Below are 22,803 nucleotides of genomic sequence, written 5' to 3'. Positions count from 1 at the left end.
CCTTACTTCAGACTGACAAGTGCAAATTAAAATTTCACACCCAGCCTGATACAGGAGCATGAAATTCTGATTTGGAGGATTTAGGTAGATTTCTCCAGGATTACGTGGATGGCAGCTGCACAAGTCAGTGCCACTGGGCCTGTCCTGGCCAGCCTGTCCTGCCTTGGGCAAAAACCTCTTGGTGCAAATGTTTAAAGAGGAGGCAATGCAGATGTAGCACTAACAGAGCTACTGTATATGCATCTTTTTTTATTATTGATAATAACAAAACATATTCATACTGAGAAGTACCCTCAGAGAGATTGAGGCCATACTCTATGGAGAGATGTCTGGTTCTCAGTGTCACTGCAACAGAGCCACTTACAGGGTAATCACAGACAACCAGAAGATTCTCATATGTAAACACCTAAAACTTAATACATGATTAGCACTGAACACAGATTTTTACTGTGCCCTTTCTAGAAACAAGAAAGGATTTATTATTTTGGATTAAACCTTTTTTTAGATAATATCTATCCTTTAAAGCTTATTGACATTTATGATGTAATAAATCATAATTTAATGAATCAAAGACTGCAGTGAACTGATGAGCAAGCCATTTAAAGAAATAGTTTGGCTATATTAGCTAGGAAGTTTCTGGCATCAGTTCCTGTTTTAGTTAGCATACACCACAGCACAGACATTCAATGAGCTACTTTTCTCTTTGCAGAGAACCACATTCTCTCCATTTTTTGAGATGCTCTAACACATGGAAAAGAAAAAGGTGGGACTAGAGTCAACTGTCAGTCACGCTGATATTTAGTGCAATCTCAGACTCAATGTCCTTGAAGAGTTCTGGACTATCACCAGTGTAATTGAAAGAAGTTAATGACTCCAACTCCTAAAAAGCTTCCATACAACACAGACCTAGGAATCCAAATCTCACCTTATTAAGGGTTTTGGTCATTATTACATTTGATTAACTCTGAAACCTTTTTTTAATTTAAAGTCAGGATGTGATTCCATTCCAACACCACACAGCCACAGTCCTTCTGGAAAAGCATCCCTTACAGAAAATAACTACTCCCAGTGTCAAAACAGCCCTGCAGGATTAACAGCGGCCTCCACATTTGAACATTACTTTGTCCCAGTTTTGAATCCATAAAAAACAACTCTGCTCAGTCAGGATGTTTTAATCACTGAGACTTATTTGGGAATACAAATGTATGAATAAGAGTCATTCCTCCATCCAACACCACCAAACCACAGAACATGAACTCTGCTCAAGGACACACTTTTACTCAGCTGAGGACTCTGCTGCCAAGCTGCCTACCCATTGCTATATTTTTCTTGTTTTAAGGGTGTGGAAATCTTTGTTCATTTAAAGGCATCCTTCTGGTTTATTGTCCTAGAGCACTTACCTTCTGAGTGATAATTATCAGTACAAGCACCAGTGTGGGTACTGGGATAAAGGTGCCTTGTCCCAAGCAGAGTTTGTCGTCCCACAGAACTACATTACACAACGACGCCAGCGAGGTTGCATCATTTTAACTACAGGAGGTTACATTAGTACGATTTCTGTATTTACATAAAGAAGAAAAAAAATAATGATCTACAGGAACTAAAAAGTACATCTTGATTGAAAGATGGCTGAGACAACCTGATAACAGCTTATATGTCTACAAAACACTGGCACATGGAAGGGAAGGAATTTTTTTAAGAAGAAAGTGGGGGAGGGTTAGCTACAAAGGATAGATTGTGAAAAATTATTAAACTTAGACCCAAGAAAACATTTTTAAGTAGTGAGATCATTTAGACTACAATGTAGGCTCCAAGTGGAAATTGTTGAATTTCTTCCTCTGGAATTCTGCTAAATGAGTTTGAACAAAGCACAGGAGGGAGTGGTGGGACAGGGGCTCAGGGTGCACCAAAGGACCGAGGAGATCATTTCCGTAGCGGCCAGAGGATACTGACACTGCTACACAAGTGACTGCAGAGATCTGGAATATCTGGCTCCTGAACCTAAATGAATGATAAACAACTCACATTCTAACTGCATTTCTGCAGTTTTGCTTGCGCTGAGAAATCATCCATCAATGGAAGGCAGAGCGGGACAGGGAGGGACAGATGTGGGGAGAGCAGGGTGGGTTGTAAGCACTGCAGAGTGGCCCTCCACAGGGAATCCTGCATTTCTGTGGGTTACACAGAAATTAAGTACATTTCCTGCCCATTTGGCCAGAGGGAGTGGATATGAAGAATAAAAAGGAACAGTGTCTTAAAGACGAGTAAAATTTGAGAATACCGCTGTCAAGAAACAGATTGGAAATATCAAATCAAAACAAGACTTTGATATTAATACAGCAAACCATTATCAAACACTCAAAGCAAGGATAAAAATACAGTCAGCACCAACTAATAGCAAGGCAAATGGCTTACACCAAACAGCCTGACTAAATGCTTCTCCATTTCATGTAGACAAAGGCTAATATGGATGAATTTGTCTAAGCAAGAACTTAGAGCCTTGGTGATAAACCATTTGCACCAAATCCACAACTTTGATTTTTTTTCTTCAGCTAATTATACACTACTTGGAAAATTCAAGCTACATTTCAAGCCTGCTTTGATAAGAAAAGCTATAAAATCAAAATAGGCTCTGATTTTGGCCAAATTTTTTCTGTATTTTTCCAGAAAGGAAAAAAACAAAACTAGAAAGAGAAAAAAATAAGATATACCTTTGTGGGTGGCCTCCTGCAAAACTGGCAGAAGAAACCCACTGCTTTCCAGTTTCACTTCTATATTCAGACATGTTTGCATAACTTTTGCATTTGGAAAGGATCTTTCATATTTCAGAGGAAGATGATTCTAGTAAGAAAAAAATTTATACAATAACAACTTCCTTTTGTCTTCATTCTAAGTTTAGCAAAGAAAGCTTCATCTTGTTCAACAACAGGATCCAAAACCCACTGAAACTCGATTCTTATCAAGCACAATGGTAACAAAATCCTTGTAAACAGTACATCCTTGAGACCAATGTTTTGACATTACTTTGTTCATCCAGGCTTTCTCCTGCTTCTGCTCCTTATCTTCCCAGAAATTTGGCCTAGGTGGAACTAGAGAACACTGGCTGTTTGCCTCACATTTCTAAATGTCCACATGCCTGACCATGCTCCTGGTGTTTTGAACCACTCATCCAAGGAAAAACACTGGCCATGAGGTAACCAGCTCCAGAAGCCCAGTAAATCTGGTACAGCTGCAAGGTGCAGAACAAGTGAGCCACACACATTCCCAGTAAATTTGGGACATCTTTCATTGTCTCCCATGTCAAGAGTGTGCTCTGAAATCTCCTGAGCACATGCAGCAAGCAGGATGCAACTGGTCTGTACTGGGATTACAACATGTAGGTGGACCTGTGCTGCAGGACATGCAGCACACCGAGTCCCAGTCTTGCATATTAAATCCCACACAGCTTGGATACTGCACATTCACTCTGGTCAAAGCACACACAGATCCCTTTTTGGAAAATCCTGACAGAATGATGATCCACAGAGCCTGACAGATTTGTCCAAGTCCTATTAAAAAATCCATCAAAAATCAGGTGACACTGTAATTTTTCATGCAACTCAATCATTTAGCCATAAGCATATAAACTTCTTGTAAGATACAGCTAAATCAGCAAAGAACACTTCAGATTGGAAGGCAGATTGGAAGATTTGAGTATCTTGACACTGCCTAATTAAGCTATGCTGCTTTTCACACCAGAACTGCCGGCAGAAGGTAAAACATATTGCAAGCATACAGCTCTCTGTACAAGCAGACACTAAATGGCACTCCTGCCTTGCTTCCTCACTCCTCTCCGTGCCATTCCACCTTGCCTGGCAGGGAAGCATCGCACAGGGCACGCACCAGAGCTGCTCTTCCCCAGGGATCAGAGGAGTTGTGCTGCTGTCCCCACCCAGCCTGCCCAGGAGCCAAGGGAGCCCCTCGGCTGGCAGGGACAGCACAGGAGTTTTCTCCTTGCAAAGGGCAAGAGCCTGGAGCAAAAGAAGCACCTGCAGCTGTAGAGTGTCTTTTGACCCCTTTTGCAAAGGGAGAGTGGATCCCAGCTGGATTTCCACAGCAGCTTCCTCTTCCAGCCTGAGGTCAGCACTTCCAAGGGAAGGAAATTCACCCCGAACTCTTGGCGGTGTTTCTGAAACATCCTGTTAGGCACTTTGTGGGTGCTTTTTAAGAGCAAAACATAAAATGAAATTAAGTCCAAGGGTTTACACTGTCATTAAGGTGACTGTGAGAGGGAGAAACAAGAGGAGAGCAGCTAATGGGAATACAGAGGTTAGACCAGGAACTTCAGAGTCTGTAGGTGCGTTATTGATTCTCCCTTCAGATCCTGAAACCAATAAAATTATCTTAAGATCCCTTCTATAAAAGCTGAAGACAGTGATTTCTCCTGGGTATCTGAAGAACTTGAAGTTTATTTTAAAAAAAAAAACTGAACTATTTACCTTTATTATGAAGGAAGTGAGAAAGGTATTTGCACATGACAATGACTTCTAGAAGAATGTGGAGAGACCAATGCTAAAAGATGTTTTTGGCATTGGTGCCCAGGAAGTGTGTTTTTATCCTTTTTAGCTATATCAGAATTAAGAGGTGCTTTGCTCGGATTTAATGGATATTTTGGGATTTGGAGAGCGAAGTTTTGTGTTTCAAGCCAAATTTGCTCATGAATGAGAATTTCTTCTAAATGCTAACAAAATATCAAATTCTTCCAACAACTTCACTATAAATTGGGAGAACAAAATATGAGTGCAGTAAAAGGCCTCATGTAACATGACATCTTGGTATAAAGTGGTCAAAATACTGAGAGGGCATGATGGGTTCCTTGGAAAATGTGAATGAGAAGCCTGAAAGATACCAGGGTATATGAGAAACATGGGAATCACCAAGACATCACCAGGAGACCTAAATTAGATGAATTGTTAAAAAAAATAAAGAAAAAAGAAGTGGCTCATCTGGACAAGACAAAAAAAAACAGTGAAGCAAAGGACAACCAGTAACAACAGAGCTGATGAGTCAAAATTTTAGACTTCTTGCAGCTGCACTGTAGAGCTGAAATAATTTTGGTGAACTGAAGAAAGCAGAAGCACAGCCCAATGTGAATTCAATCAATTATTGAAAACAGTTGAGAAGTTTTCAGAAAATTGTAGCAGAAGGATGAAAAAATACTTCTACACGCAAAAAAAAGCAGTGATTTTTGGAAAGTAATGAAAAAGAAGGCACTATGTATTTCCTGAAAATTGGATTAAAAATAAAGTATGAATGGAATAATGAGATTGAGTACAGTGAAGTGCATATCCAAAGAGAGGGCTGCACAAAGAAAATTCAGAAAACTATTTAATTGGAAAGCACAAGGAAGAATGGAGGTGCAATTGTTACTGACAAGTTTGTCAAAATTAGACCCCATCTCTGAATGCATCTAACAAAAACAAACATTGGAGGAAGGCACACCTGGCCAGGTAAGAGAAGAAAGACAGTGCTCATTAAAACAAAAAGGAGCAGCACTGAAATTTCATGACAAATAACCTGGTCACTTCTGATCTGGAAGCTTCTTATCTGGTTCATTAATGACAAATTGGCTGAACTGGTTGAAATTAATGATGTGTTTCTTGATATAAGGGAGGGTATTGACATAGCATAAGTGTGGAGGAAAAAAACATCTCCTGGTGGCTGAGATGTTAAAGGCAGGAAAAGAACCTGCCTGAATTCTGAGCAAATGAGATGAATGTGTCACAAGTCTCTGTGTTCTAAATGGTGAAAGCACATCTGCTGCAACTGGAAAGCAGCACAAAGTACAAAACCTCTGCAAGCTGTACAGTGGGAAACCAGGGAAAAATAAATATATTTTCAAAGGGGCTCTAATAATTTTTCATGAACAATGAAAGATGCTGCTGTCTGTCAATGGACATAAAAGGAATGTTAGAGAGCAAGCACCTGTGCAGTGGAGCCTCATTGAGAATGCCTGGGTCCATTCCATCATGTCCACACATACACTCAGTCATTAGCAATACAGAGGTCGTGTTTTCAGTGCTCAGTTCTTAACATAGCTTCAAGTTAAAAAATCTCAAAGTAAATCAAGAAACCAGAAGGCACAAAATTAATCTAAACAGAAGCAAAGACACTTTGCAGTTCAGGCAAATTCAGACATCCAGTTTCCCACAGCCTTGCACTGGGTCTGCCCCCACTAAATTCACTGGGAATTTTTCCATTAAAATCAGTGTGAACAGGATCAAGTGCATGGCTCGGCTGAACCCTATCCACTTGCCAACCAGTAATTTATTATTACAAAGGCAGTTCCCAGCAAAGGCATTCGTGTAAGGTTTGTGAGAATTAGCTATCACATAGCACGCTTTGCCTGTGGGGATTTTGAAAAGACACTGTAATTTATTTGGTGGGAGTACAGTTCCATCTCACATTGCAAAGACTCCAAGTTCTCCTTTAAATAACTTTAAAAACCTGAAATAATCTTAAGGAAGAAATGTGGCCTCCTACCAAAGGGGATTCTTTCTTCCAAAGATTCTTGGAAATGCCTCTGCTGTCGCTTCAGAGACAATCAGACTTTCCAGCTGTCTGACCTGAGACCCTCAAGGTCTGTAAATCCTACCAGTGCAATCAATCTGATCTGTTGCAAATCTCCAGATACCAGAGACACACCAGCTTCCTTGCAAGGAACACTCTGCCCTTTGCCAGCGCTTTTCCCCAGGGCTTCAGCAGCACAAAAAACCATCTAATTCTCTTCAGGAGGTCTGGTAAGAGACTCCCATGTGGAACAGTGGACCATCCATCATTATGGGCCAGTAAACACCTCCACAGAGATCTAAGGCTTAACTAATCCCAGCCATGTGCCCTTCCCACCCATATCCTCACCATCACCAATGACCAGCAGAACAGAAGCACAAAGGGCCACCTCAGGCTCCCCAAAGTCTGTTAGCACCTGGAATTAAAGGATAATAAGAGTTGCAACAACATTTTTACAAACATCCCACCTCTATTCCACACCCAGCCACAAATACAAATCAGACCCAAAGCCAAAAAGTGGCAGCAATTAACGCCTTGGTGCTGGAATGTGATATTACTCACCTCCAGTGAAGTAAAACAAAACTTCCACTTAGCTTTCAAGCCCAGATTTTATTCCAAAGCCTGTGTTTTCTCATCTGCATTTTGTTGCTATGCTGTTGCCTGCACATTTTGCAGTAGACTGATAGATTTTGCCAGTCTTCCAAAAATATTCTGCTTCAGTAATATGACCTGCAGGTTAATATCTGAAATGCTACAATGGGTTGCCATGGAAATGTCAATACCATTCATTTCTCTGCACACACTTAATTGGGATATCCTAGAAAAATACCTGGAAATTTAGTAATTATATTCAAGTCATCTTACTGTGACTCAAAATCAGATTTTCCCCTTTTCTTATATTTTACTCCATTGAAGTTGGAGCAGGTTTTTTGGACTTCCTAGGACATTTAATTCCCTTAGCTGGAGCCTTTGGGCTGCTTTTTTTGTAACCATTTCATAGTTAAACAAGTCTCCAGAGGCTCTGCTGAAAGAAAAACAAAGCAAAATATACTTCAGCTTGCAAGTAGAATATGAAGTTAACATGTATGATTTCCAGCCTGCTCCTTAATCAAAACTTTCTTAAGAGGAACTGGGAAAAGCCTACATTGAACTGGCAAAAAGAACAGCCAGCAAGTCTGTGAACAAGGACTCCAGCAGAGATTTAATCTATGGCTTTAGACAATATAACATTTTAAACTCAGTCCCCTGAAAACTCCAATTTCCCAACTTCAAGAAATACATTTTTTGATGTCTTGAAGAAAAAAATCTGCTTTAAAAGCCACATAACAAATAGATACAAGCCCCAAATATCTGGGGTTTGGCATCCCCAGTTTCATTGTGAATAAAATGTAAACGAGAGCTCAATAAAATGAGATCCAAACTTCTGCCCTGCTCCACAGGGAAAAAAGCATGCACGACTGCAATGTGTTCATTACTATATATAACAGGGTCTCTCTAAAAATGGAAAACCCTAGAAAGAAAGAAACCCAGTATGATGAATGAACTCTGAACGCTATGATCTAGCAAAGCTCGATTAGACAAACAGGATTGCTGCCCACTCAGCAGCAACAAAACACAGCCCACAAGAGGTAATTGTCAGTGCTTGCTAATTTAATTTATTTTAATAGTCAGACAAGGGCAGCTTCTCATGTCACTATTTAGATACTGTTGCTACCAGACACATCAGATGCTTTCCAATGAAGTGACCTGGGTTTGCTGGTCTGTGGAAGCATGGCATTTCCAAAGTATCATCACTCCCCACATCCAAAGACCCATTCAAAAACCTGCATCACTTAAAACCACACCACCCATTTATTCCTAAAATACTTCACAAAGAAAGAAAAAAAAAAAAAAAAAAAAAAAGAGATAAAAGAAAAATATTGTGCATATTAATTTAAAAGTTTTTTTTTAAAAAGCCCTGAAGCAGCAAGGTGAACTTTCTCTGCTAAGCATGCAAGGTGGTTTTTGAAGGAGGTGCAGGGATGGGAGTTTTGGAGGCAGCTGCTTCAGGCACAAAACATTTTTTAGTGTCTCACCATTCACAATCACAAACACCTTCAACAACTGCAATATGCCTCCACATGTACCACAGGAAAAAAGATCTTCTTGACAGGCAAACAGACATGGTCACAAAGTGCACAGATACCTGACAAGATTACAAGTTTAAAAAAATTCCCACAGGTGGCAGTTCATAGAAACCACCATTAGGCTTGTATTTTCAGGTTATTTTTAGACTGAGCATGTCTTATGTGCAACTCACTCTCTGGGTGAAAGAATCCATCCTTAAATGTTCATTAAATAATCACTCCAATGTTTACAAAGCCGTGATTGTTGAAGCAATGCTAAAATATTAGTGTTACCAGGGAAAAAAGCCAACCCATGTCTCTTAAAACTGAATCTGTAATGACCAAACCCTGCAAAGCAGAGCCCAGGGAAATTAATTTTGATCCAAGGACAACTGTCTGGAGCTCAGCAGTGCTAGAGAAGGTGATCCTCACCACCATGAGGCTCCTGCAGCAGGACAGCAGCAGGGACTGCGGGGCTGAACCGCCAAGGACCGCTGCTCCCAGCTCCTCCCTCGCACCTGCTCCTGCGGGATTTCTGGCCACCCTTCCTCACACACCCATCAGGCAAAGCTGCAAAATGATGCTGAGATACCTTCCCTGAAGAACTGCCTACCTGCAGAACTGTCAGCTCTGAAGTGGAAATGAAAGCCATCCCTAACCCCCTCACCGTCCAGATTGCAATTAATAATGTTTCCCCTTGAAAGCAGCACACGTTGACGGGCAGCCGAGCCGTGCCAGATGGTCCGAGCACACACAGAGAGCTGGAACAAGGAAGCAACTGCACAAAAACTCAGAGATAAAAGGAAGAGCAAAGATGCATCTCAGGCTTTTAATCAAAGAACCTGCTGACAAATGAAACACACGGTATTTAACCCATTAACAAGCATTGCAGTTCCATGAGCTGAGCAACAATATCATAGAGAAAATTGAGAACCTGTGGGTGTGCAAGAGACTTCACTTTTGCACGGGGATGGGACAAGTGGACACCAGAACCAGGTGCCACTCTCTGAGGTCTTTTTCAAGAAACGCAGCCAGAGGGGCACAGGGTCTCCATGGGCATTGAGGAAAGCGATGCAGTGATTCAGCTGCCTGCCTTGGCTCTGCTGGAACTTCTAACAGCTTCCATTGCATCCCTTCCAGCAATGAGGCTCAGACAGCAACAGCTGGCAAGAGACTGTGGCCAGTGAGAGAGGGGACTGGTCTGTCATTAACACGGTGCTACACTGCTTCAAACCAGACCATGCCTTTGCTCTTATTACAGCAGTAAAGTTTCAGTAATGGAGCATCAGGATGCAGGTGTGTGGAGGCACTGTTGCAGGGATCAAGAAAACGCCTCTATATTAACAAATAGCCATTGTTTGGCTTGCAAATACATCATGGTCCAAGCCAGCCCTGCTAACAGACCATTTGTAATCTAATATACAAATGTTAAGTAAAACAACCCCCAAGGTTTATATTTAAATGAGCAAAGACATTTAAATTCAAATTATTAGCAGCAAGCATGTATGTGGGACTTTATGATCTACACAGTTTGGGACAAAATATTCAGAAAAATAATTATAAATCATTTGTAACATGATCATTTAGAAAAAGCAGAGTTTGCACTCATAGTTTGCAGTAACAGTTTCTGCTGTACCCCACTTACCCACTGTTTCAAAACAGTGTTTCTGCTCTGTGGAAAAGCACAATTTTCAGGAAGAAATTAATTCACTACTGTTACCGAACTGCAGATTCAAAGAAACCATAATCAAGCACTTTGCTGTTTTCCTCCTGGGCTAAGAAATTCTTGCCTTTTAGAATTTCAGGAAAGCACAGGGGAAAAAAGCCTTGCACTAGCTGAAAGGAAAGTTAACACTGCTGTTGCTTGTTCTTCAAATTAAAGTTATTTTTACCTAAAAAGTCCAAGCAGCCTCAAGCAGTGCTTAAGGAACTCAAAACACAAAAAGCACCAAAAAAAATAAGGAAGAGTCACAAAATGGTCATGGAAAGTTATTACCCAACAGAGGCTTTAGCTATAAGCCAGGGCTGGGCAGACCAGGCACCTCATTCATACCAACCACAGGGTTACCACAGGTGCACTGCCCACCTCCTGCAGAGCGTAACACATGCCTGGCTAAAGCATCAACATCCAAGAAACACGAGCTTCCCTGCTCATCCCTGCACTGGCACACACCAGGGGCAGAATCTCATCCAGAAAGCTGCATCCTCCTCTCACCCTGTCTACAGAAGGCAGGAGAAGTGCTCTGTGTCCTCTGTCCTAACACACAGCAGCAGCAGTGCCTGCCCTGCTCAGCCCCACCAGCACTGGATCTGTGGACAAGCAGGACAAGCAGCAGTCCTGGCTCTGGCTTTAGGGCAGGGGAAAGAGCAGCTTTTTAAGGGAACAGTGCATAATGCAGTGATTAAATACATTACATGATGCTGAACTCACCAGCCAGCTAAAGAAACAGCCCTTTGGCTCAGGCCATGCTTTTGCTTTGAAGGTACCCAATAATGACAGACTGCAGCACCAGCTCTGGGGCACTGAAAGGCTCTCCTTTAAACCAGCACTGAGCTCATGAGCCACGCAGGGGTGTAGGGAAGTGTTTGGTGCCCACCATGAAAATCAGTGCAGAGAAAGACCAAGCTATTTGTTTCTCGTTCTCCAGCTGGGCTCACACCACCATAAACACAGAGACGTTTCCAGTGCCCCTTCTGCAAGCCCCAAGATAACAGCACCATAGCACTGCTGCTCTGGCTGCCCCACAGAGCACATCTCACAGCTGAGAATATTCAGAACCAGCTGGAATACATTTTTAATCCTCAGACCATTTCACAAGGCCTCACATGTGGCCATCCTGTTGAGAGAAATGATAAAAATGTAGATGTTTGAAGGATACGCATCTCTCTTGCGGCTCTGGGCTTGCCCATCGCTTTCACTTGATGATGTCTTTCAGCCTCATCAAACCACTGCATCATCATCATGGACAGCAGACAAAAGTTATGCCACATTTTCTCAGAAAATATTTTAAATTGAAAACACTTATCTGCATCTTCTACTAGAGCTTATTTTAGCGGTGCCTACCAGATGCTATTTTGTGCATTGTTATTAAACACAGAGTTTGAATCCCATGGTACAAAACAGCAAACACTACATGCTACCCATATTTTTGAATTCTCACTTTCAGAATCCATTTCCTAAACAGAGATAGAGGTTGCAGAACACTTTCACTTTGTCAGGACGGAGTATTAAGGTCTTTCTGTGAACAAGTTTCTCCCTCTTTGAGTCTGGCAGGGCCCGCTGGATCCTCGCCATCCTCTGTTTTTCTCAGCAGGTTGGACAACACGAACACAGCTTGTAAATAAACAAACCCCAACAGGATGACACTTCACAGAAAAACACACCAGTAAATGTGAAATTGCAAAAACCTTGTGGGTGTGCACATACATTTTCATAAGGCAAACCTCCCCACACGCCTGTGGGCGGCTGCACACCCTCACACATGAGAGCTCTGGCTGGGGCTCTGGAGGCAAAGTCTGACTTCCCAACTGCTGCTCCAGTGAACTGAGCCCTTCCACAGGGCTCTCAGCAGCAAGACACAGGGTCAGCATGCAGTGAAAACAAGGTTTATGTTTCCCTTGTCCAAAAGGCAAATATTTTGTTCTCTCTTTCCTCCCAGGAGACTGAGAGGCTAAATCCATTAAGGATTGTGAGATCAATGATTATTAGAAGGGAGAATAAAAATGAACTTCAATGAAATCTACTGAAAATGTTTTGTCTTTATAAGCAAGTGTTGACTAAATGTAAACACAAGTGATTAATCAACCTCAGTTTCACACACCCCCAAAGCTGAATTAATTGATAGAAGGATGTGAAAAGTAAAATGAGCACTTTCTCAATACTTTCATCAGAGCTGATCATAAAAATTTTACAGGAGTATTCATATGAGAACTGGAAACTTGTTTTATAGACCAATATCGGCTTCGTTATAATTTTGTTATATTTAGCAACATTTGGTAATATTCAACTCCAGCTGTAAGCTGTTCACAGCAATCATTATGGAGAGCTTTACAGAGCTAAAATGAACTTCTCTTTACAGAGAAGCTAAAATGAACTCATCAGTTGAGAATTAAATTAATTTTATTTTTATATTATCTGTCGATATAGGCAAATCAGTGATATTTAAATAAGTACAAATAATTAAGTCCTTCCACCTTAATCAATGTGTATCTGAATGGAAGTAACTTGCTCCAGTAACTTGCCTCATAACCACAACAGAAACCCATTCAGAATAAAAAAAATCATTTAGCCTAAGGCATGTACCTGAATCCCACTGAAATCAATTTGATTTAAGTACCTGCCCAAAGCCGAGCCTGCACTGAAATGTTTCCTCAAAGTCTACATGGATCCCAAGCTGCCTAATGAGAAAGGCAGGGACAAATACAGAAACTGAGCTTCTTCACATACTATTATTATGTTGCTATATTCCAGGGAGATAATAATAGTTTAGCAACAGTTTATTACAGTTTGGTGGGGTGTGTGAGAGAGGGAGATGACAGCTCAGAGCCAGGAACCTGTAGTGGAGCTGGCCCAGCTCTGCTCCAGCTCCAGGCCACCCCAGCAATTTTTACCTCTGCACAAGAGGGTTTGTGTTCCTGGTGAAACAAAAAGGTGCTGCAGCAACTACAGACTTGAAATAATGAAGAAATAATAATGAGAAACTATTTAATGTTCAATAATTCTAGAAGCGATTTAGAGCACCTGGAAAAAGGAGATGTTTAATTAAAAGAAAAATCCTTTGAAGATGCAATATACTTCCCAAAGCACTCCAAAATTCAAAAAAGCACACTGCAAAGGTAGCCCACACAGCTTTGCTGTGGTCCTGATATGCATATGCCTCACCACGCATCATTAGTTGCATGAGCACATCCCCATCAAAAAAACTGAGCAAAGTTACTGATACTAAGAAAAAAGAAATTTAACTCATTTCATAATAATTTTATTTCCAGGCAAAATGAAACTCACTACCCTAGAAGCACTGGGAGGGTTGGCTTTTTACCTGATACCATTCTGTGGCCCAGCTAAGGCCACCCACTGAGGAAATCCACAGCAGAAAACTCCATCAGCTCTGGAGGAAAAGAGGCTGTTCCTTGCATTTCCCATCAAGTACATTTAAAAGCATTGTTCATTACCCTTCAGCCAATCATCCCACGTGACTGCACTATTGTAAAAGTAGAAACCTTTAGATCTTTCCCCAAAATTACTGCAAGGATCTCATTTGCCTGTGCTAGCCAAGAACTGCCTCACTGGGGGTAATGCAGATGGCTGGGAAGGGACATCCCGTGGCCCAAGACCACTTTCTCTGGACACTTGTTTTTTCCATGAGCACATAACCTTGCTTCTGAATCAAAAGCTGATTTGCAACTGAATTCTCAGTCTTCCTCTTCCCAGAAATCCCCATGAATCTGCAACGTGGAATTCAGAGAAAATCGAAGACAGGAGAGAAAGACAGATGTATTTATCATGCACAGATGATGTAGGAAGGAGACAAAAAATATTGTCATCAGAGTCTGACTGACTGCAAAATAAGGGAGCAGTAATTAATCAGCAAGAGTACAGGCTGAGAGGAAATATTGATTGGATTTGGAGAAACTTCAGTTTCCTGAAGAAACTGTTCCCCTGCAAAGGTAACCAGGAAAGTTTGTATAAATTAGAATGGCAACCGGCCAGCCACTCAGAGCCGTTTCAGGCAATCCAGAAAAATATACACCAGATGCACGTTGGTTTCTAAAGAGTAATTTGAATACATTAGTAAATCAATGGCATTGACAGTTTGATGGACTATGATGGAGGAGTCTTCCTCTGAAATATCATCTCCAAAACCTGCAAATCTCTGGCAACTGAGTTGTTACAACTTGATTATATTTTTAACTTCCATCTTTTAAAAAAACTTCCAGAGTGGGGTTGTTTCAGCTTAAATTTACATGGATTTTTCTCCTGCTGAATGGTCCCCTAACTTTTCAGGACTCCTAAATGTCAAAGACTGCTGTCCTTCTCCATTGTGGAGAGCCAGAAGATGCCAGTGAGAGGACTGAGGACCAGCTCTGCTCTGATGAGGTTTGGGTCTGTCAGAAAGAAGCTGGCTACCACTACTGAGTAGAAGCAGCAAAATATTTCTGTCTTTTTGTCTGACTGGCACATGCTTATGGCCAGGGGGATGTTAGAAACCCTCAACAGTTGAAAAATTTACCAATAAAAAGGTATAAAAAAAAATTACGGGGTTTGCCCCAGGAAGTACATCACAGGGTCACATGAAATGATGACATCATTCAGCACCAAGGCACAACCCCTCTGCAGGTCTGACCTCTAGAAATCCCATGGGAAGGGGTCAGAAGTCTGCAGCAGAGGCTGGAGGGGTTTGTCCACCCCGTCAGCCCAGAGCTATTCATGATGGGACTCGTGTCAGACTCATTTGGCCATCCAAGGGGTTTAACTGGCACTGACAGAAACAACAACTTTCTGGTTTAAGCACATTTGGGGAGTTACCTTACTGTCTTCATCAGTAATTAACTGTTCTTGGCTAAGGTCATCTTTCATCTGCACAGTAAATAAAACTGTCACTAAAGCTGAATTCTGTTTCTCGTCAATCAAGTAATAAAACTCAGCACAGGACTTAAACAATGATTTTCAGAGAAAACGCAAACCTTAAGGAAGTTTGAGTATAATCATTTTCTCTCAGCTGATCAACATAACAGACACAGTAATTTAGCTGGAGAAATGTGGAATTAAAGCTTACAGGCCTGGTAATCAGATTGCCTTTAGAGGCAAAAAATCAAGCTGGCTTTCCAGGACTTATCATAACCATTCATTAAATACTTACCATCTCTTCAGTTAACATCCAAAGAACATTTAAGCAAAACCCCAGCAGTTACAAGGAAAAATAACCCACTCTAGCTTATCTATTTAATTCCAATTCTATTATGTAGGTAGTTTTACTGCTATCAAGGAACATTTCTCATATTTGCAAGAAGGAATTCAACTGGAAATATTAAAATATGTTCAACATGCTGCTTATTTTTATCTAGAGGAAGATAAATAATTATATGTATGCAAGCACTAAAAGCAGTTGCCAGGGAAAATAGGATTTATTCTCACCACACCTGCAATATTTCAGCCATTACATGAAAATATTTCTCTTTCTGAAACAATTAGTCTGATTTGTAGTGAGCTCACACAGACTTTCACAGTGCTACTCTGCTGAAGATTATTACTTGCCTAAAATATGATGCTTACATTTTTCCAGTACATTAACAAATAGCATTATTTGAGAGGAGACGAGCAGGCAGAAGAAATATTACACCCCATACTCTGTGATTCTCCCAAACCCCAGATAATCTCACACCAGTCAAAACAAATGATTCAGGTTGCCAAAACAAGCAGTTACATTTCCCAATCTTCAGATAACGTTTTACGTAAATGCAGAAGCAAACCTGGCACAGTCTGGATTCAGGGTGGGGCAGATCTCTCCCTGCACATTCCACTTTTCAAAACCCAGCACGTCAGCAGAGCCTTCATAACACAAGATGCACACCTTGATCTCTGCAGGGCTTAGGAGGTTGTGGGGTTTGTTTGTTTACAGTTTTTTGACAGATGGAATAAAATCTCTATTTTCCTTATTATAATATAAAAAATAGATAACGGAGCATGGTAAAAAGCTAAAAAAACCCTGCTGTCAGGTCCATCTCACCACATCTGTTGACATAATTTAGAATATATTTCTATGGTGTGGAAAATACAATTTTTTTTCTAGGGTTGTTTTATTTTTTTAATCCACACTCCCAAGCAGTCAATGGATTCCACTAGTCCTGGCTGTCTTTTGGGGAGCTCAGCTGCCCCCCAGCCTCAGGGATCTCTGTCCCACTGCCTTGCAGCCCAGTCTTAGGGCTCTCTGCCTGGGCAGCAGTGGGGGATGCACATTGGCTTGGGGCATTGGGTTCTTCAGCAAACCACCCTCCAAAATAACTGCATTTAGTAGAAAATCCCAAACCCTTGTGCCTTGTGAGGCCCAGCATGGCCACTGCCCACTGCAGACCCAAGACCTTGAAATGGTGACTGACCCTCTCGACTCCAAGTTCATGGAGTTTTCAATTCCTTCACTGAGAACAACTTGTCCTATTTTTTGTGAAAAGAGTGCCAAAGATAGGAATATTTATAAGGAATTTGTATCTATCTATCCAAACCAAAACATTCAAAAATCATGACTCACAATCCCCTCCCAAATCATGGGATTAAATTAACATATCATGGGATTTTAAAAGATGCTGTTTTAAAAATTATGGAATACATAAACTTCATTTGTCACGCATTACCTTAAAATATTTACACAGCCAGGAACTAAAAAAAATTATCAACAGTTAAAAGAACCAGAAGCTCACCTAGGGAAAAAAAAATCATCACATATTCATAAGATTCCTGGAGGCTGGACCTTTAAAAATAGTCCAAGTGTTACAATTCATCACATGTAAATTTATGGGATTTGGCAACAATGCAGTTGTCTCCAGGGATGTTGGAAAGAGGGAGAGTGCTCTTGGTTAACCTTTTTTTTTTTTTTTTTTTTAATAGATACAGCATGCTGAAAATGCCCTACCAAGTATTTCCTAACTCAGTCCATCAATCAGTTTAGAGCATTATGGAAACAAAGAGCAGAGTGTGCTTATCAATGCTCAATCACTAAATATTTTGGTGTATGTTAACCACAACTCAATGCATTCTGGAAAAAGACCAAGTGGAAAATAAAATTACAATTTCTGAAAGCACATCCCATCCATGCCTTTTGCCTAGAGCAATCAGAGGTGGGAAGCCAGGTTTAATAAAAAGTAGAGAACAAACAATTTTCGAGTGGTTGTTCACTCTTTTTGTTATAGGCAAAGACAATTTAATGGGAAAAAAATCCCCTTTACAGTACAGTTTCTATTTTTACTGATTTTTGGTAACAGTTTGGTTTTTTTTAAATAAAAGCTAATCTTTAATCAAGATTACAAATCAAAAGGTGATGGGGTAGAGGGTAAGATTACTGCCCTTAGCGTTTTCTCCTTAGTTTAAAAATTCAGAATATCACAACACCTGTCCCCAACACCTGCTGTTCCAGACAAGGTCACTGCTACTTCTCAGCCCAGCCTGCACGAGTTCAGCCTCCCTTTTGCTTTTCAATCCCACAGTGCTGGCTGGTGGCTGTGATTACTTTTGTGCTTTGAGTACAAACTTTTGTAGATTTACTTTTACCACAGTTTACAAACTCCAGCCCTGACACAGGTGAGGTGACAGACACCAAGTCTGGTGGCATCAGACACGGCGTGTGGCTTTGCTGCCAGGCACAGGCTGCATCTCAGCCGCTGCTGTCAGAGCCTCCTCGAGCAGGTACCAGGTGCCAGTAACTGGAGCTGATCTACAATTTGTGCTTTTCTGTGTACCAGACTCCTACTCCTGAGGAATATTTACCATCTGAAACCAAAAATATTGCCATAAGGTGTGAACAACATCAAGTCTCTTTTGTTTAAGAGGAAACACAGTGAGCGGCTGGTATTTTCCAACATGCAATAATTTTATAAACATTCACTAATAAAGCAACTTCCACCACATCTACCATCCAATCCTTCTGGGATTGTGGCACTCAGGCTCCTGCATTACCCAGATCTGCTCCTCAGTGAGTACAAAGGCAATGAGAAGAACTCAGCAAAGCACTGTGTCAATCACAAAATTCACAGGTCATTTCCAAAGTGGAGAAAAAGAGTTGGTTGAATGCTATTGCTTGCTTTCTTTTTAATCCTTGTTCCAACCTGAACAGTGAGAAATGGATATTGTTCACATGGCCCTAATTTCAGTGCCTTGTCCCTGTGGCTCTCTGTTCCTTCCTTCCTCTACTTGAAACCCCATTATACTGAAATAGGATAATACTAGGGTATGAGTGACAAATAACTCTGCAGTTTGGTACACACATTTGGAACAAAAATGTAGCTGTTTTGTTGTTTCCACTCAAATGACCCAGTTAATTTCAGTGTTAACATCAGCTGTCAAAACATCCACTTAGCAGATTTGCATCCCTTATTTATTCAGAAAAAAAGGTGCAATAACCAAGCAGTTATCAGAGAAACAGAAAACACTACACAGAATGGATGTTTATGTTTAATTCTTGTTTTTCTATCACTGTCTATCACATACTTAGTGCATTATATTCCACACTTGGCAACACATAAAAAAATCAAGGAGGTTTGTGTTCATACTGGAGATACCATTATTTTCCTTTTGTGACTAATGCAGCCCAGTGAGGACACTGCCAATGGAGCCCATGTGCCATGCCAGCCTCAGTGTCCTGGTTGCAGCTTTCCAATACAGCCTTTGCAAAGTCAGCACTGCCACCTGTGCCAGCAGCCACAGCCTGCCCTGCACTGCTGTGTCACCCACCAGCCCCTTCCTCTGCTTTGACCCAGGGCTCAGGGGAACACACAACTTCATGTTGGCCATCTCTGGAGACAAGGAAACTCTTCAAGGCAAAGACTGTGCCACCATCCCGGAGATGGCTTTGGCTGATGTGATGTTCCCTTAGCCCATACAAAGTGTTCAGCTCTTTCCCTACTTTTCTCTTGGAAGGAAAACACATTTCATCTTTGCAGGATAAAATAGCCAGAGGTGGCAGATCACATTGGCCACGTGCCTTCAGCTACACTTATCCCCCAGCCTGCCTTACCTTTGTACACAGTATCCAGGCTCTCAATAGGAAGCTGTTTCCTGGCAGCTGCTCTGCGATAAACCACGTGTGTTCTGCCTCCTCCCTCTTCCTCCTCCTGGGCCCCCCTCTCCAGAGGTTCGATGAAGAACTCGTCCTTGTCCGTGCGGATCATGCCAGCCTGCAGCACAGGGCAGAGATGGAACACTTTGCATTACTGCACGTACAGCAGGCACTGCGAGTAAACAGCTACAATATGCTTAAGCACACTTTAGTGCTCTCTAGAGAGCAATTAGGATGCAGAGAGGAAACCAGGTGAATTCTTTATTAGAGCAAAACAGAGCATCATTTTCCTAATTTGACAAGAAAGGACAAAAGGTACAACTCTGAACCAGAAGGACTTCTCCTTGAGCCACATGAGCCAAGTATAGGTCTAAAAATCTGTCTAGGAAATCACCCTCTCCATTAAAAAACAGCTACAATGGAAGTTACTATGACCTTAGCTATCCATCAGGCCCAGACCACTCCAGTGTTTACTATTTCTGCTAAATAAAGGATCAGATCAGTGCCATAAGCTGGTTCTGATGTGCAGTCAAAAGTTGTAGAGTCAGCCTTTCTGTTCAAAAGCAAGATAGAAAACCGCTGCATCTTACATTCAGGCAGTTAAGCTTTGTGATTATTTCCCCTGTGATATAAGGCATTCAGCCAACAAAATAATCTTTCAAGAATTAGCTACAACTAGTTTGAGTGTCAGTAGTGCACTGTTAAAAAAAACCCAATTTATTCAGACTGGACCAGATACCCTGGTATGAAAATAAGAATTTGCACTTCTACAAAGCACCTCAAAGGAACATCATCCAAGTAATTCTCATTGTGTTCAGGGGAAACCCTCATAAAGACTGAAAACTTTAAAAAAGATAAGGACTTTTGTCATCTCTATGCAGGTGAAACAACTTGGGCACCTGGATCACCTGGGCTTGTCTCCTCTTGCAGTCCTGCCCAACTGCAGGAGGTCACAGCAGCTAAGAGCTGCTTGCAGAGATGGTTGGCTTGAATCAATTTTTTCTGCATGTTTGCACATCTGTGCTTGAGAACTTCAGCTAGTGAACTCTCAGCTTGCAGACAAAATCTTCCTATTAATGTGAATTAAATGGTTCCAGATCCAACCTTCAGAAGCTCCTTCATCACATTCTTTCCCACTCTGTCCAGAGATGATCCTGGAGACACTGCAGTTTCAAACTTGCACTGTGACTCTCCATCTTGCTATCTGAGCTTCTGGGACCCTAAATCAGTTCAGTGAAGCCTTACCTCAACCTTCCAGGGGAACCAGTTTGGCTCCTTTGAACCCAGTAGTCTCACTTGAAACAAGTACATCTAAACACACTTATCATATTCCAGCACTTAAGTTCTCATACAGCACATATTTTTCTTCTACAAGCAGCAAACTACATTCCTACTGCTATAAATACAGTATGTTCACTGGTTCCCTCCTTGGAAAAATGTCAGGTTCATTTGTCATGTCTTAACTTACATTAGGCAAGATTTCCAGTCCCAGAATTCATATATATAATGTATACAAAAACAGATTGGAGAGGAAGGATTAAAGAAGCAAAATTATATCAAAGCAATTTAAGCCGATGCCATCCTGCCTGTATAGAGGAAACTGAATTTGAAATCATGTCCTGTTTCTTCTTAACTAATTTAGATTCTACATCAGACACAGAAAAGGTGAGACAGGCTCAGCAGCTCAAGGAAGTCAAGACAACCAAGAAAATAAGTGCTGAACTGTAAGAGACAACAACTGATCTCTTATTGTAAGATGCAATACATGAAAAATTCAGACTTGATGTTGCCCTCCTTTTAATGTTATTCTAATTGCATTACACACACACTTCTGGATATTAAATATTATATCCATAAATTTGGAAATCTTTTTATGATAAATGCACAGCTAAACATCCAGAAGTAGCCAGCATTTCCAAGTTCAACAGCACAGGGTACAATGCACACACCATACATACACCCAGGAGAAATACACAGAGCTTGACTGTCATGTGAAAAATATGTGATTCTGGTTTTTGCAAGTGAAAAAAGCACCATGGTTGTGCACATGTTCCTATGTATTTTTGGATACATTAAGTCTAATATTAACTAAGCAGCTAATGCCAGACCTCAGTTTGGACTGTAGACCATAATTCAGGATACAGATGGAAATGCTGCTGTACAGTGTGCAGCAGGGAGTACTGATGGGAGTTTGGAGGAATTTAGATCTTCTAAGAAAATTAACAGAGAAGCAACTTCTGCAATCAGTAGCTGAACTGACTGGACAGAGGAACAACTGTTGCAGGTGAACTTTAGCTTCCAAGGTGTGGTGGCCTTTTGGAGATGGAAACAGTTGGTCAGAGTGAATTCTCCACTCTGAGAATATGGAGGTGACACCCTGGAACAGGCTGTAAGACTAAACAGAAAGAGATACTTAAACGCTGGATCCCAAGACATAAAAGAGTGCTTAAACAGTGACATTTCCTGCAGGTCACTGTGACTGGTATTGCTCCTTTTTTGTGTAGGGAGATTCACGTGGCATGGGAAGCTGCCAAAGAGCAGGACAACATCAGGTGCTCTCATTCCACACTCTGCTTCTTGGATGGACATGACACCACTCTGTACCTGTCCATGGCAGCATCCATAGGGGTGGAGAGAGGAAGGAATTTAACCTTCAAACACAGAATCACGGAATCTCCTGAGTTGGAAGAGCCCCCAAGGACCCAACTCCTGGCAAAGCATGGCTGAATATTCTTTTTCTCATTTTAATCTTGGACTACACTGGAATTCATCTTTTCTTTTAGTGCAGAGAAACACATCAATTATTTTTGATCAGAATTATTAGGAAAGAAGGTGTGTTTGAACTGTAAAAGAATTTTGTATTTTTATATATTGCATGTCCTACACAATCTTTGATTTAGCCAACATATTGTCATGAAATAAAATAAGAAAGAATGGCTGTTTAAGACTTCAAGAAGAAAATTCATTTAGATGGCCAGGCAGAGTTCCTACAGCAATCCACAGTTCAAGTCATCTACCTAATAATATAACCACAGGTATAAATGATTCATTAAGAAATATGTGGGGCTCCTGAAAGTCTCCACCACATATTTCCTTACTGCTTTGAGCAAGACATTTACCCTCTTTACTTCCATTTCTCCACCTCTGAACCAGCATAACAACACTCTTGCAGGATAATTACAAGGCCTGATTTGGGGGTTTTCTTGGCCAAATGCTTTGAACATGAAAAGCTCAAAATGAATTGCCTAATGTATTTTTTTCTTTACTACTCAGAACACTTTCAAAAAGCCACCATGAAAGGGAGATTGCTTTTAGTCATCAACTCACCACCAGTGTTGTGCACAGCCAAGCAAGCAACAGGGCAGCAAACAAGGCAGCAGGGG

At 41.1% G+C, this 22,803-nt stretch overlaps 1 protein-coding gene across 6 annotated transcripts in view; it reads right to left on the bottom strand.

Annotated features, from left to right (window-relative positions):
- Positions 1-22,803, bottom strand: part of ADAMTS2 (ADAM metallopeptidase with thrombospondin type 1 motif 2) — a 169,931-nt gene that overhangs the window by 87,257 nt on the left and 59,871 nt on the right. For all 6 annotated transcript variants that reach the window (XM_086852288.1, XM_086852289.1, XM_086852293.1 and 3 more), the window contains one exon: positions 19,379-19,538. In XM_086852288.1, the coding sequence (XP_086708414.1) occupies positions 19,379-19,538 (160 nt within the window). The remainder of the gene's footprint in view (positions 1-19,378; positions 19,539-22,803) is intronic.

This window comes from Cyanistes caeruleus, chromosome 15 (assembly GCF_971803275.1).
Source record: "Cyanistes caeruleus chromosome 15, bCyaCae1.hap1.1, whole genome shotgun sequence".
NCBI lineage: Eukaryota > Metazoa > Chordata > Aves > Passeriformes > Paridae > Cyanistes > Cyanistes caeruleus.
The sequence above is the reverse complement of the archived record's forward strand: the minus strand, read 5'-3'. Positions and strand labels throughout refer to the sequence as shown.